The sequence below is a fragment of the Oncorhynchus kisutch genome, unplaced genomic scaffold (assembly GCF_002021735.2).
Source record: "Oncorhynchus kisutch isolate 150728-3 unplaced genomic scaffold, Okis_V2 scaffold3971, whole genome shotgun sequence".
Classification (NCBI taxonomy): Eukaryota; Metazoa; Chordata; class Actinopteri; order Salmoniformes; family Salmonidae; genus Oncorhynchus; species Oncorhynchus kisutch.
Genome location: NW_022265916.1, coordinates 393,063 through 410,215, shown reverse-complemented (window position 1 = coordinate 410,215; position 17,153 = coordinate 393,063). Strand labels below are relative to the sequence as shown.

General features: G+C 43.9%; 2 protein-coding genes across 11 annotated transcripts in view; one reads left to right on the top strand and one right to left on the bottom strand.

Moving 5' to 3' along the window:
* LOC109883006 (hepatocyte growth factor-regulated tyrosine kinase substrate) overlaps window positions 1–4,065 on the top strand; it is a 29,440-nt gene extending 25,375 nt beyond the window's left edge. For 5 of the 10 annotated variants that reach the window (XM_031821416.1, XM_031821414.1, XM_031821419.1 and 2 more), the window contains exons 19-20: window positions 1,145–1,339; window positions 1,676–4,058. In XM_031821416.1, the coding sequence (XP_031677276.1) occupies window positions 1,145–1,339; window positions 1,676–1,771 (291 nt within the window). In that variant the 3' untranslated portion in view covers window positions 1,772–4,058. Of the gene's footprint in view, window positions 1–1,144; window positions 1,340–1,675 lie in introns of all 10 variants that reach the window. The other 5 variants (XM_031821421.1, XM_031821420.1, XM_031821417.1 and 2 more) reach the window with 2 other exon arrangements.
* Window positions 4,066–4,208: 143 nt separating this feature from the next.
* Window positions 4,209–15,830, bottom strand: LOC116372935 (methyltransferase-like 26 B). The gene is given in 6 exon segments (XM_031821422.1): window positions 4,209–5,836; window positions 5,981–6,048; window positions 6,112–6,171; window positions 6,309–6,471; window positions 15,486–15,559; window positions 15,562–15,830. Coding segments are annotated over 6 exon segments (663 nt in total). The 5' UTR covers window positions 15,706–15,830; the 3' UTR covers window positions 4,209–5,682.
* Window positions 15,831–17,153: the final 1,323 nt, after the last annotated feature.

Here is a 17,153-nt window from a genome sequence, read left to right as displayed (position 1 = left end):
GCTGTTCAGTAGTCTTATGGCTGGGGGGTAGAAGCTGGTCAGGAGTCTTATGGCTGGGGGGTAGAAGCTGGTCAGGAGTCTTATGGCTGGGGGGTAGAAGCTGTTCAGTAGTCTTATGGCTGGGGGGTAGAAGCTGGTCAGTAGTCTTATGGCTTGGGGGGTAGAAGCTGGTCAGTAGTCTTATGGCTGGGGGGTAGAAGCTGGTCAGTAGTCTTATGGCTTGGGGGGTAGAAGCTGTTCAGTAGTCTTATGGCTGGGGGGTAGAAGCTGTTCAGTAGTCTTATGGCTGGGGGGTAGAAGCTGTTCAGTAGTCTTATGGCTGGGGGGTAGAAGCTGTTCAGTAGTCTTATGGCTGGGGGGTAGAAGCTGTTCAGTAGTCTTATGGCTTGGGGGGTAGAAGCTGGTCAGTAGTCTTATGGCTGGGGGGTAGAAGCTGTTAAGGAGCCTCTCGGTACACTGACCTCGACAAACCATTTCTGTATGGACCTGGCTTTGTGCTCGGGGGCAACGTCATGCTGAAACAGGAAAGGGCCTTCCTCATACTGTTGCCACCATTATTCCTCCTTCATGACAGTTGGCACTCTCCATTGGGACCTGGTGCTCCGGTACCACTGACCTGGACTCCTTTTTAAAATGGGCTTCAGGTTTCATGTCCCTCTTTCATTTTGTGTCCCGGTCCTCACTGACTTTCCAAAGCTGCTCCTCCTCTTCCTCCTCTTCCTCCTCCTTATTTAGCATCATAATGTGATGATGTTTATAAAGGGAGTCAAAGGTCAAAGTGGGTCCTCTTCCTCTTCCTCCTCCTCCTCCTCCTTATTTAGCATCATAATGTGATGATGTTTATAAAGGGAGTCAAAGGTCAACGTGGCTCCTCCTCTTCCTCCTCCTCCTCCTCCTCCTCCTCCTTATTTAGCATCATAATGTGATGATGTTTATAAAGGGAGTCAAAGGTCAACGTGGCTCCTCCTCTTCCTCCTCCTCCTCCTCCTCATTTAGCATCATAATGTGATGTTTATAAAGGGAGTCAAGCGGCTCATGACTAGTGGTTATAATCTATTATAACCACATCATAATACATTCTACATGTAGGCTTTAAATCATCTGTTAGCGACATCTGTAATGTTAATGTTGTCATCGGTCTCAGCAGAACGTGGTGTCCCAGGCCCAGTCTCTGCCCCCTATGCCCCAGCCTCCCCCCACTAACGGTATGTCCTACGTGGCCTACCCTCCACCCTACGCCATGCAGAGTATGATGGCAGCCCTACCTGGGCAGGACCCCAACATGCCCCCACAACAACCCTACATGCAGGGCCCAGGACAACAGCCCATGTACCAACAGGTAGGAGTTCTTGGTTTTTCTCTTCCCCTCTCTCTTCTTCTCTTCCCCTCTCTCTTCCTCTCTTCCCCTCTCTCCCTCCTCTCTCTCCTCTCTTCCTCTCCCTCCTCTCTTCCTTTCTCCCTCCTCTCTCTCGCCCTCTTCCCTTCCTCTCACTCACTCACTCACTCACTCACTCACTAACTCACTAACTCTCTCTCTCTGCATAATGTTGCCTGTCTGTGGGGGACTTCTGATTCCGTATGTCAGAGGCTTGTTTGTTCTATGTAGTGGGAGTTGCAGTGAGGGATTGATGGTAATCTAATCTCTCTCACACTACTTCTGTCTCTCTCTGTGTAGATGGCTCCCCCTGGTGGCCCCCAGCAGCAGGTTCAGCAGCAGCAGCCTCCGCAGGTCCATCCAGGCAGCGAGGCACAGCTCATTTCCTTCGACTGATCCATCCACCTGGCTAGCTCAGCTTAACGTTACCACCTGCTGCTGGCAGAGTTCAACACACTACACCCTCTCTCTCCTCTTCTGTCCTCACCTCTCTTCTCTCTCCTCTTCTGTCCTCACCTCTCTTCTCTCTCCTCTTCTGTCCTCACCTCTCTTCTCTCTCCTCTTCTGTCCTCACCTCTCTTCTCTCTCCTCTTCTGTCCTCACCTCTCTTGTCCTCTGTGTTCTCCTCTCTCCTCCTCTGTGTTCTCCTCTCTCCTCCTCTTCTGTCCTCACCTCTCTCCTCCTCTGTTCTCCTCTCTCTCTCTGCTGGGCTCGTGGCCTGGATTCCCCAACAAACACACGTTTCTCACAATGTTTCTGTTACGGCAATGTTGTGAAATATTATAGTTGTGTAACAGACATGTTACCTCTCCTCCTAGCCATCCTCTCTCCCCCAGCTGACATGGAGGATGAGAGGAGTGAGGAGGGGGTTAGGTAGTGTTACTATGCACCATGTGTACCCCAGGGTTGTATTCACTAGGAACCTAGACGGGGAGGGACTACCTGAGCTTATAAGAAACACTTACCCTTTTAATGTGTTTTGCTACAGTGTTCTGTCCTCACCTCTCTCTGTCCTCACCTCTCTCTGTCCTCACCTCTCTCTGTCCTCACCTCTCTCTCTGTATCTCTCTCTGTATCTCTCTCTGTATCTCTCTCTCTCTCTGATAATGTATGTAGTCTTTCTCTTCTGAAACTAATATCTGAAGCTCATCTAGTCAGTGGTATAATAAAGGAACAAATCAAATATGACAGGAATCAATGGAATCTAAGACCATGACCATCCTTTCTCATATTTAAATAAGCTAGTTTGCATGTTAAAGTCGTTATTTCCATGGACATGTCAGGTGTTACAGCAGTAACTGTTCTGGGGTCATATTTGTGGTGATTGGACATGTTTCATACTGCCTGCTTGGTTGACAGGGGCTGTGAGAGTTAATGGAGAGATGAGTGAAGGAAAGATGTAGGACGGAGCACAGAAAAGCACCTCTAACAGGTCCCAGGGTTCTAGTGAGAGTGTCAGAGACACACAGAGCTCATTTTAAAGTATAGATGGGCCGTCTTATGTTGCCACGGCTTGGTAGTGTTTTTCACTACAGCTTTTTGAGTTGATGATTGAGAACATGGGAGAAAGGACGTACCTTTTTTATTAGGTTTTACACTTCTGATATCTTCTCACCAATCAGACTGGCTGAGGGGAAACAGTATGGGACTACAATAGAACACTCACATCCAGTGTGGAACTACAATTCCCAATATTCACAGCTCCAGAGACCGATTACCACCATCACTCTCTCAAGGTGTCCCGTGTCACAACTGTTGACATAATGGGTCTCTCCCAACAACTCCATTAATTAACCATAATGCCTTGCATCACACTCCAGGAGGAACTAGTGTGAATAGAACTTAAGATTACAAATGTAGTGCCATTGCCAAATATTAACTAGCAGTTATCCAGAGGGTTGCAGTCAGGTCTATATGGCTGTTTACACAGGCAGTCCCATTCTGATCTTTTGACCAATTAGTGGCAAAAGATCTGACCTGATTGGTCAGAAGATCAATTAGTGTCAAAACCACCAGAATGGATCTGCCTGTAGAAACACAGCCTAAGAGCGAGTAGAGAGACCCTCTGACTGGGTGTGTCCTAAATAGCACTCTTTTTCCTATATAGTGCACTACTTTTGACAAAAGCCCTATAGGTGTGTATCTGTTGGGTGCTGAGATGTTGACAGGGCTGAGTTGGAGTTATCTGTAGAGGGGGACTCTACATTAGATGGGCATCCATTTTGTTTCTGGTGCTAGTTTCAGTAAAGTTCAGTTTAATCACAAAACCATTTCCTCAATTCCTCGTTTCCTTTCCTTAGTTCTTCTCTAATTCTTTGCCCGCTTCTGTCACATGTTTTGAGGAGGAGAGAGAGAGAGGACGTAGGGGAGGGAAGGGAAAATACCCTTTGAGATCCACCCTTTCAGAGTGTCTTTCAGAGCCCTGTGGGCCGGGAGTGGAGAGGTGGTGGTAGTCAGTTCTTCAGGGTATGTGCATGTGCTGTACATGTGATGGGCATGTGATGTAACATGTGATGTGCATGTGATGTAACATGTGATGTAACATCCACCCAATCAGTGACTTCCTATGTAACCCCCTTTGACGCCATCTTTGAACTTCTTTACTTCACCATTAATGATCTTCTTTCTGTCTGACTTCTTTAAAGTCATTTTAAGATTATATTGAATAAATATCTTGTTCTTCTCTTGTCCACCTGCTTTGTGTGTTTTCTGTCATGTTATCTTTGGAATCTGAAGTAGGCGGAGTGCCAGTCTGTTGTCATGCCAACTCCTTGTCACTCATTGCCATGCAGTTAGCAGGTGCACAAACAGATCTGGGACCAGGCTAGATGCATTGTAAAATCAAATCACATTTTATTTGTCACATACACATGGTTAGCAGATGTTAGTGCGAGTGTAGCGAAATGCTTCTGTCATTTAGGAGCAGAAAAGGGAAGGGCACACATACATTTTATTTGTCACATACACATGGTTAGCAGATGTTAGTGCGAGTGTAGCGAAATGCTTCTGTCATTTAGGAGCAGAAAATGGAAGGGCACACATACATTTTATTTGTCACATACACATGGTTAGCAGATGTTAGTGCGAGTGTAGCGAAATGCTTCTGTCATTTAGGAGCAGAAAATGGAAGGGCACACATACATTTTATTTGTCACATAAACATGGTTAGCAGATGTTAGTGCGAGTGTAGCGAAATGCTTCTGTCATTTAGGAGCAGAAAATGGAAGGGCACACATACATTTTATTTGTCACATAAACATGGTTAGCAGATGTTAGTGCGAGTGTAGCGAAATGCTTCTGTCATTTAGGAGCAGAAAATGGAAGGGCACACATACATTTTATTTGTCACATACACATGGTTAGCAGATGTTAGTGCGAGTGTAGCGAAATGCTTCTGTCATTTAGGAGCAGAAAATGGAAGGGCACACATACATTTTATTTGTCACATACACATGGTTAGCAGATGTTAGTGCGAGTGTAGCGAAATGCTTCTGTCGTTTAGGAGCAGAAAAGGGAAGGGCACACATACATTTTATTTTGCATTAATATACTTTGTTTACATGAAATACATGTTTAAAATATGGGTCATTAGGATGTTCTGTTCAGATGCAGAAGAAGCCCTGTTTCCACGGCAACGTTTCCTGAAGACCAGGTATTTATTATACTGTTGCATCTCTATCTGGGAAAACAATGGGAAGACTTGGTCCTAAACATCCTTATAGAAGGACTGAGCTAGTAGCAGATATACCTTTTGTTACATATTCTGAAGGCTTGGTCCTAAACATCCTTATAGAAGGACTGAGCTAGTAGCAGATATACCTTTTGTTACATATTCTGAAGGCTTGGTCCTAAACATCCTTATAGAAGGACTGAGCTAGTAGCAGATATACCTTTGTTACATATTCTGAAGGCTTGGTCCTAAACATCCTTATAGAAGGACTGAGCTAGTAGCAGATATACCTTTGTTACATATTCTGAAGGCTTGGTCCTAAACATCCTTATAGAAGAGCTGTCTCAGAACGTCGATGTCTGGTAGACCCCACCCTGGGTTCCTGTAGGGGAACAGAGCTGTCTCAGAACGTCCATGTCTGGTAGACCCCACCCTGGGTTCCTGTAGGGGAACAGAGCTGTCTCAGAACGTCCATGTCTAGTAGACCCCACCCTGGGTTCCTGTAGGGGAACAGAGCTGTCTCAGAACGTCCATGTCTGGTAGACCCCACCCTGGGTTCCTGTAGGGGAACAGAGCTGTCTCAATGTCGATGTCTGGTAGACCCCACCCTGGGTTCCTGTAGGGGAACAGAGCTGTCTCAGAACGTCCATGTCTGGTAGACCCCACCCTGGGTTCCTGTAGGGGAACAGAGCTGTCTCAATGTCGATGTCTGGTAGACCCCACCCTGGGTTCCTGTAGGGGAACAGAGCTGTCTCAGAACGTCGATGTCTGGTAGACCCCACCCTGGGTTCCTGCAGGGGAACAGAACAGACATGGTAAAACAGAGTGACGGTTGGGATTCATGGCTTTGACCCTCAACCCTGAGTGAACTAATGGGAAGAAGCTATAGGGTAGTAGCTCCTCATTGGCCAGCTCCTCTCTTATGATGTAATAACATCTGTCGTAGTTCCTGGTCTAAGTTCTCCATACAGCTGGGGGTGATGGTGCCGTTGATGGCGTAGGGCTGGGGAGGGAGAGGTGTCTGATGTTAAAAAAACATCTCCCCCCCCCCATCCATGATACCTACCCCATGTGTGATCAAGAGACCATTTTGTCTGAGGATCTGTCCTGATCCTTTAACGACGCCATGGGGAGAGAAACAGAGACCCAGACTCTGGCACTTCACACTGGCTATAAGTGACTGACACATCTTCACTCACACATTCATAAAACTTCACAGCCAAATATGATGCGTATAATGACGCTCTGCCGTGTAAGGCCTTGCTCTACGGTGTCGAAAGAGCTGTACTGAAGCAGGTTAATGGCCACGATGACATCACAGGCCCCGCGTGAAAGGCCCGCCCACTTCTCCCAGGGTTCGCTGGCGTCCAGGTGCACAGGCTGCAGCACGGTCTTCACTTTGGTCACCGCTATGTAGGATCTGATACTGCAAAATAACACCACACCCACTGGAGCCATGACCCCATAGGTTCCATAGACAGTATGACATGTTGGAGCCATAACCCCATAGGATCCATATACAGTATGACATGTTGGAGCCATAACCCCATAGGATCCATAGACAGTATGACATGTTGGAGCCATGACCCCATAGGTTCCATAGACAGTATGACATGTTGGAGCCATAACCCCATAGGTTCCATAGACAGCATGACATGTTGGAGCCATAACCCCATAGGTTCCATAGACAGTATGAAATGTTGGAGCCAATGTGGAGCCATGACCCCATAGGATCCATAGACAGTATGAAATGTTGGAGCCATGACCCCATAGGTTCCATAGATAGTATGAGATGTTGGAGCCATAACCCCATAGGTTCCATAGACAGTATGAGATGTTGGAGCCATAACCCCATAGGTTCAATAGACAGTATGAAATGTTGGAGCCATAACCCCATAGGTTCCATTAACAGTATGAAATGTTGGAGCCATAACACCATAGGTTCCATAGACAGTATGAAATGTTGGAGCCATGACCCCATAGGTTCCATAGACAGTATGACATGTTGGAGCCATAACCCCATAGGTTCCATAGACAGTATGACATGTTGGAGCCATAACCCCATAGGTTCCATAGACAGTATGAAATGTTGGAGCCATAACCCCAAAGGTTCCATAGACAGTATGAGATGTTGGAGCCATAACCCCATAGGTTCCATAGACAGTATGACATGTTGGAGCCATAACCCCATAGGTTCCATAGACAGTATGACATGTTGGAGCCCATAGGATCCATAGACAGTATGACATGTTGGAGCCATGACCCCATAGGTTCCATAGACAGTATGATATGTTGGAGCCATAACCCCATAGGTTCCATAGACAGTATGACATATTGGAGCCATAACCCCATAGGTTCCATAGACAGTATGACATGTTGGAGCCCATAGGATCCATAGACAGTATGACATGTTGGAGCCATGACCCCATAGGTTCCATAGACAGTATGATATGTTGGAGCCATAACCCCATAGGTTCCATAGACAGTATGAAATGTTGGAGCCATAACCCCATAGGTTCCATAGACAGTATGACATGTTGGAGCCATAACCCCATAGGTTCCATAGACAGTATGACATGTTGGAGCCATAACCCCATAGGTTCCATAGACAGTATGAAATGTTGGAGCCATAACCCCATAGGTTCCATAGACAGTATGAAATGTTGGAGCCATGACCCCATAGGATCCATAGACAGTATGAAATGTTGGAGCCATGACCCCATAGGTTCCATAGACAGTATGAGATGTTGGAGCCATAACCCCATAGGTTCCATAGACAGTATGAGATGTTGGAGCCATAACCCCATAGGTTCCATAGACAGTATGAAATGTTGGAGCCATAACCCCATAGGTTCCATAGACAGTATGAAATGTTGGAGCCATAACCCTATAGGTTCCATAGACAGTATGAAATGTTGGAGCCATAACCCCATAGGTTCCATAGACAGTATGAAATGTTGGAGCCATGACCCCATAGGTTCCATAGACAGTATGAAATGTTGGAGCCATAACCCAATAGGTTCCATAGACAGTATGAAATGTTGGAGCCATAACACCATAGGTTCCATAGACAGTATGACATGTTGGAGCCCATAACACCATAGGTTCCATAGACAGTATGAGATGTTGGAGCCATAACCCCATAGGTTCCATAGACAGTATGAAATGTTGGAGCTATAACCCCATAGGTTCCATAGACAGTATGAAATGTTGGAGCCATAACCCCATAGGTTCCATAGACAGTATGAAATGTTGGAGCCCATAGGATCCATAGACAGTATGACATGTTGGAGCCATGACCCCATAGGTTCCATAGACAGTATGATATGTTGGAGCCATAACCCCATAGGTTCCATAGACAGTATGAAATGTTGGAGCCATAACCCCATAGGTTCCATAGACAGTATGACATGTTGGAGCCATAACCCCATAGGTTCCATAGACAGTATGACATGTTGGAGCCATAGCCCCATAGGTTCCATAGACAGTATGAAATGTTGGAGCCATAACCCCATAGGTTCCATAGACAGTATGAAATGTTGGAGCCATGACCCCATAGGATCCATAGACAGTATGAAATGTTGGAGCCATGACCCCATAGGTTCCATAGACAGTATGAGATGTTGGAGCCATAACCCCATAGGTTCCATAGACAGTATGAGATGTTGGAGCCATAACCCCATAGGTTCCATAGACAGTATGAAATGTTGGAGCCATAACCCCATAGGTTCCATAGACAGTATGAAATGTTGGAGCCATAACCCTATAGGTTCCATAGACAGTATGAAATGTTGGAGCCATAACCCCATAGGTTCCATAGACAGTATGAAATGTTGGAGCCATGACCCCATAGGTTCCATAGACAGTATGAAATGTTGGAGCCATAACCCCATAGGTTCCATAGACAGTATGAAATGTTGGAGCCATAACACCATAGGTTCCATAGACAGTATGACATGTTGGAGCCCATAACACCATAGGTTCCATAGACAGTATGAGATGTTGGAGCCATAACCCCATAGGTTCCATAGACAGTATGAAATGTTGGAGCTATAACCCCATAGGTTCCATAGACAGTATGAAATGTTGGAGCCATAACCCCATAGGTTCCATAGACAGTATGAAATGTTGGAGCCATAACCCCATAGGTTCCATAGACAGTATGAAATGTTGGAGCCATGACCCCATAGGATCCATAGACAGTATGAAATGTTGGAGCCATGACCCCATAGGTTCCATAGATAGTATGAGATGTTGGAGCCATAACCCCATAGGTTCCATAGACAGTATGAGATGTTGGAGCCATAACCCCATAGGTTCAATAGACAGTATGAAATGTTGGAGCCATAACCCCATAGGTTCCATAGACAGTATGAAATGTTGGAGCCATAACCCCATAGGTTCCATAGACAGTATGAAATGTTGGAGCCATGACCCCATAGGTTCCATAGACAGTATGAGATGTTGGAGCCATAACCCCATAGGTTCAATAGACAGTATGAAATGTTGGAGCCATAACCCCATAGGTTCCGTAGACAGTATGAAATGTTGGAGCCATAACCCCATAGGTTCCATAGACAGTATGAAATGTTGGAGCCATAACCCCATAGGTTCCATAGACAGTATGAAATGTTGGAGCCATGACCCCATAGGTTCCATAGACAGTATGAAATGTTGGAGCCATAACCCCATAGGTTCAATAGACAGTATGAAATGTTGGAGCCATAACCCCATAGGTTCCATAGACAGTATGAAATGTTGGAGCTATAACCCCATAGGTTCCATAGACAGTATGAAATGTTGGAGCCATAACCCCATAGGTTCCATAGACAGTATGAAATGTTGGAGCCATAACCCCATAGGTTCCATAGACAGTATGAAATGTTGGAGCCATAACCCCATAGGTTCCATAGACAGTATGACATGTTGGAGCCATGACCCCATAGGTTCCATAGACAGTATGAAATGTTGGAGCCATGACCCCATAGGTTCCATAGACAGTATGAAATGTTGGAGCCATGACCCCATAGGTTCCATAGACAGTATGAAATGTTGGAGCCATGACCCCATAGGTTCCATAGACAGTATGAAATGTTGGAGCCATGACCCCATAGGTTCCATAGACAGTATGAAATGTTGGAGCCATGACCCCATAGGTTCCATAGACAGTATGAAATGTTGGAGCCATGACCCCATAGGTTCCATAGACAGTATGAAATGTTGGAGCCATGACCCCATAGGTTCCATAGACAGTATGACATGTTGGAGCCCATAACCCCATAGGTTCCATAGACAGTATGAAATGTTGGAGCCATAACCCCATAGGTTCCATAGACAGTATGAAATGTTGGAGCCATGACCCCATAGGTTCCATAGACAGTATGAAATGTTGGAGCCATAACCCCATAGGTTCCATAGACAGTATGAAATGTTGGAGCCATAACCCCATAGGTTCCATAGACAGTATGAGATGTTGGAGCCATAACCCCATAGGTTCAATAGACAGTATGAAATGTTGGAGCCATAACCCCATAGGTTCCATAGACAGTATGACATGTTGGAGCCCATAGGTTCCATAGACAGTATGAAATGTTGGAACCATGACCCCATAGGTTCAATAGACAGTATGAGATGTTGGAGCCATGACCCCATAGGTTCCATAGACAGTATGAAATGTTGGAGCCATGACCCCATAGGTTCCATAGACAGTATGAAATGTTGGAGCCATGACCCCATAGGTTCCATAGACAGTATGAAATGTTGGAGCCATAACCCCATAGGTTCCATAGACAGTATGAAATGTTGGAGCCATGACCCCATAGGATCCATAGACAGTATGAAATGTTGGAGCCATAACCCCATAGGTTCCATAGACAGTATGAAATGTTGGAGCCATAACCCCATAGGTTCCGTAGACAGTATGAAATGTTGGAGCCATAACCCCATAGGTTCCATAGACAGTATGAAATGTTGGAGCCATAACCCCATAGGTTCCATAGACAGTATGAAATGTTGGAGCCATGACCCCATAGGTTCCATAGACAGTATGAAATGTTGGAGCCATAACCCCATAGGTTCCATAGACAGTATGAAATGTTGGAGCCATAACCCCATAGGTTCCATAGACAGTATGACATGTTGGAGCCCATAGGTTCCATAGACAGTATGAAATGTTGGAGCCATGACCCCATAGGTTCCATAGACAGTATGAAATGTTGGAGCCATAACCCCATAGGTTCCATAGACAGTATGACATGTTGGAGCCCATAGGTTCCATAGACAGTATGAAATGTTGGAACCATGACCCCATAGGTTCAATAGACAGTATGAGATGTTGGAGCCATGACCCCATAGGATCCATAGACAGTATGAAATGTTGGAGCCATGACCCCATAGGTTCCATAGACAGTATGAAATGTTGGAGCCATAACCCCATAGGTTCCATAGACAGTATGAAATGTTGGAGCCATAACCCCATAGGTTCCATAGACAGTATGAAATGTTGGAGCCATGACCCCATAGGTTCCATAGACAGTATGAAATGTTGGAGCCATGACCCCATAGGTTCCATAGACAGTATGAAATGTTGGAGCCATGACCCCATAGGTTCCATAGACAGTATGAAATGTTGGAGCCATGACCCCATAGGATCCATAGACAGTATGAAATGTTGGAGCCATGACCCCATAGGTTCCATAGACAGTATGAAATGTTGGAGCCATGACCCCATAGGTTCCATAGACAGTATGAAATGTTGGAGCCATAACCCCATAGGTTCAATAGACAGTATGAAATGTTGGAGCCATGACCCCATAGGTTCCATAGACAGTATGAAATGTTGGAGCCATGACCCCATAGGTTCCATAGACAGTATGAAATGTTGGAGCCATGACCCCATAGGTTCCATAGACAGTATGAAATGTTGGAGCCATGACCCCATAGGTTCCATAGACAGTATGAAATGTTGGAGCCATAACCCCATAGGTTCCATAGACAGTATGAAATGTTGGAGCCATGACCCCATAGGTTCCATAGACAGTATGAAATGTTGGAGCCATGACCCCATAGGTTCCATAGACAGTATGAAATGTTGGAGCCATAACCCCATAGGTTACATAGACAGTATGAAATGTTGGAGCCATAACCCCATAGGTTCCATAGACAGTATGAGATGTTGGAGCCATAACCCCATAGGTTCAATAGACAGTATGAAATGTTGGAGCCATAACCCCATAGGTTCCATAGACAGTATGAAATGTTGGAGCCATAACCCCATAGGTTCCATAGACAGTATGAAATGTTGGAGCCATAACCCCATAGGTTCCATAGACAGTATGAAATGTTGGAGCCATAACCCCATAGGTTCCATAGACAGTATGAAATGTTGGAGCCATAACCCCATAGGTTCCATAGACAGTATGAAATGTTGGAGCCATGACCCCATAGGTTCCATAGACAGTATGAGATGTTGGCGCCATAACCCCATAGGTTCAATAGACAGTATGAAATGTTGGAGCCATAACCCCATAGGTTCCATAGACAGTATGAAATGTTGGAGCCATAACGCCATAGGTTCCATAGACAGTATGAAATGTTGGAGCCATGACCCCATAGGTTCCATAGACAGTATGAAATGTTGGAGCCATGACCCCATAGGTTCCGTAGACAGTATGAAATGTTGGAGCCATAACCCCATAGGTTCCATAGACAGTATGAAATGTTGGAGCCATAACCCCATAGGTTCAATAGACAGTATGACATGTTGGAGCCATAACCCCATAGGTTCCATAGACAGTATGACATGTTGGAGCCATGACCCCATAGGTTCCATAGACAGTATGACATGTTGGAGCCATAACCCCATAGGTTCCATAGACAGTATGAAATGTTGGAGCCATAACCCCATAGGTTCCATAGACAGTATGAAATGTTGGAGCCATGACCCCATAGGTTCCATAGACAGTATGAAATGTTGGAGCCATGACCCCATAGGTTCAATAGACAGTATGACATGTTGGAGCCATGACCCCATAGGTTCCATAGACAGTATGACATGTTGGAGCCATGACCCCATAGGTTCAATAGACAGTATGAAATGTTGGAGCCATAACCCCATAGGTTCCATAGACAGTATGACATGTTGGAGCCATGACCCCATAGGTTCCATAGACAGTATGACATGTTGGAGCCATGACCCCATAGGTTCCATAGACAGTATGAAATGTTGGAGCCCATAGGTTCCATAGACAGTATGAAATGTTGGAGCCATAACCCCATAGGTTCCATAGACAGTATGAAATGTTGGAGCCATAACACCATAGGTTCCATAGACAGTATGAGATGTTGGAGCCATAACCCCATAGGTTCCATAGACAGTATGAGATGTTGGAGCCATAACCCCATAGGTTCCATAGACAGTATGAAATGTTGGAGCCATAACCCCATAGGTTCCATAGACAGTATGACATGTTGGAGCCATAACCCCATAGGTTCCATAGACAGTATGACATGTTGGAGCCATAACCCCATAGGTTCCATAGACAGTATGAAATGTTGGAGCCATGACCCCATAGGTTCCATAGACAGTATGAAATGTTGGAGCCATAACCCCATAGGTTCCATAGACAGTATGAAATGTTGGAGCCATAACCCCATAGGTTCCATAGACAGTATGAAATGTTTGAGCCATGACCCCATAGGTTCCATAGACAGTATGACATGTTGGAGCCATGACCCCATAGGTTCCATAGACAGTATGAAATGTTGGAGCCATGACCCCATAGGTTCCATAGACAGTATGAAATGTTGGAGCCATGACCCCATAGGTTCCATAGACAGTATGAAATGTTGGAGCCATGACCCCATAGGTTCCATAGACAGTATGAAATGTTGGAGCCATGACCCCATAGGTTCCATAGACAGTATGAGATGTTGGAGCCATAACCCCATAGGTTCCATAGACAGTATGAAATGTTGGAGCCATGACCCCATAGGTTCCATAGACAGTATGACATGTTGGAGCCATGACCCCATAGGTTCCATAGACAGTATGAAATGTTGGAGCCATAACCCCATAGGTTCCATAGACAGTATGAAATGTTGGAGCCATGACCCCATAGGTTCCATAGACAGTATGACATGTTGGAGCCATGACCCCATAGGTTCCATAGACAGTATGAAATGTTGGAGCCATGACCCCATAGGTTCCATAGACAGTATGAAATGTTGGAGCCATGACCCCATAGGTTCCATAGACAGTATGAAATGTTGGAGCCATAACCCCATAGGTTCCATAGACAGTATGAAATGTCTGAAGTATGAAATATTAGACTTTATATGGTTCTAGTGTCTAACTTTATATCTTGTAACTCTATTCAGTTGAAGTTTACATACACCTTAGCCAAATACATTTAAACTCCGTTTTTCACAATTCCTGACATTTAATCCTAGTAAAAATTCCCTGTCTTAGGTCAGTTAGGATCACCACTTTATTTTAAGAATGTGAAATGTCAGAATAACAATAAAGAGAATCATTTCTTTCATCACATTCCCAGCGAGTCAGAAGTTTACATACACTCAATTAGTATTTGGTAGCGTTGCCTTTAAATTGTTTAACTTGGGTCAAATGTTTCTGGTAGCCTTCCACAAGCTTCCCACAATAAGTTGGGTGAATTTTGGCCCATTCCTCCTGACAGAGTTGGTGTAACTGAGTCAGATTTATAGTCCTTCTCTATGCGTTTCTCTGGATTTTTTGTTGTTGTTATTCTGTCTCTCACTGTTCAAAAAAACCTACCATTAAAATGATATAAATGTGTGAGTGGACTCCAGTTTAGCTGACTCCTGACTCCAATTAGCTTTCGGAGAAGTCATTAGTCTAGGGGGTTCACATACTTCATCAGTCCATGGTAAGACAAATTGTCTATAACACTTGTATTTTCATCAACCAAATATATACTGTATTTATATAGTAATATATACTGTAGTTATATAGTAATATATACTGTATTTATATAGTAATATATACTGTATTTATATAGTAATATATACTGTATTTATATAGTAATATATACTGTATTTATATAGTAATATATACTGTATTTATATAGTAATATATACTGTATTTATATAGTAATATATACTGTATTTATATAGTAATATATACTGTATTTATATAGTAATATATACTGTATTTATATAGTAATATATACTGTAGTTATATAGTAATATATACTGTAGTTATATAGTAATATATACTGTATTTATAGAGTAATATATACTGTAGTTATATAGTAATATATACTGTATTTATATAGTAATATATACTGTATTTATATAGTAATATATACTGTATTTATATAGTAATGTATACTGTATTTATATAGTAATATATACTGTATTTATATAGTAATATATACTGTATTTGGTCCTAGCAGGGCCCACCTGTCACGGGACTCCTCTTTGATGTCTGACAGTTGCCAGGTGATGAAGGGCGTTGCCAGATGATGAAGGGTGTTGTCATGGCGAAGTTGACCACATGCTGTCTGGTGCCAGAGCCCAGCTCTAAGGCAAACAGTTCCCTGTGAGACTGCTCCTCCAACACATCACACAACACTGAACACAACTCCTTCTGGTTCCTGTCTGCTAGAGGACAGATTAGCATGGTCTGGAGGGGGGAGAGAGAGAGACAGATAGAGGGGGGAAGATAGAGAGAGAAAGTCTATGCGCTATAACCTATCAACCACACAGTCCAATCTGTGCTACACAAGCAAGAGAGGAAGGGAAAGAGAACCTACAACAATTACAGACTAATGTATATCATCATTATAAAACTGTTGTTATGGTGTAAATAGTACTGTTTTACACTCACCTTTTCTTGAGCTGCTCTGAAGAGGCTAAGGACATGACATATTGGCTGGGACTGGGAGGTGGCTGATGGGTAATAGCCTATAGGGCAGATGGGTCATGTGATTACGTGGTTAAGAGGATTCTTAAAGCACTAGTGAACAACACTCCTCTTCCTAAATGGGAGATCTTTCTAGACAGAAGGACGTAACTTTGAGCACTCAGGGAGGGGGAGAGAGAGAGAAACCTATGGCCTATGACTTCTTATGGCTGGGGGCACTATTGAGTAACTTGGATGAATAAGGTGCCCAGAGTAAACTGCCTGCTCCTCAGTCCCAGGTACTAATACGTCTCTAAAACTGTTTGAATGATGTCTGTGAGAATAACATAACTCATATGGCAGGCAAAAACCTGAGAAAAAATCCAACCAGGAAGTGAGAAATCTGAGGTTGGTTGATTTTCAACTCATTCCCTATTGAAGATACAGTGGGATATTGGTCATGTTGCACTTCCTAAGGCTTCCACTAGATGTCCGCTGTCTTTAGAATCTTGTTTGAGGCTTCTACTGTAAAGGAAGGGCTCATAAGGGCTCTTTGAGTCAGTGGTCTGGCAGAGTGCCACGAGCTGGTCACGCATTCACATGAGAGGTAGCTCGCACTCCATTGGCTTTTCGACAGACAAAGGAATTATCCAGTTGGAACATTATTGAAGATGTATGATAACAACATCCTAAAGATTGATTCTATACTTCGTTTGACATGTTTCTACGGACTGTAACAGAACTTTTTGACATTTCGTCTGGACCTAGTGAACGCGCTTCGTGACTTTGGATTTGTTTACAAAACGCTCTAACAAAAGTAGCTATTTGGACATAAATGATGGACATTATCGAACAAATCAAACATTTATTGTGGAACTGGGAATCTTTTTGGCTTGTTTGGGCTCTGAGCGCTGTACTCAGATTATTACATGGTTTGCTTTTTCCGTAAAGCTTTTTTGAAATCTGACACAGCCGTTGCATTAAGGAGAAGTGTATCTAAAGTTCCATGTATAACACTTGTATTTTCATCAACATTTATAATGAGCATTTCTGTAAATTGATGTGGCTCTCTGCAAAATCACTGAATGTTTTGGAACTACTGAAAATAACGCGCCAATGTATACTGAGATTTTTAAAATATAAATATGAACTTTATCGAACTAAACATACATGTATTGTGTAACATGAAGTCCTATGATTGTCATCTGATGAAGATCATCAAAGGT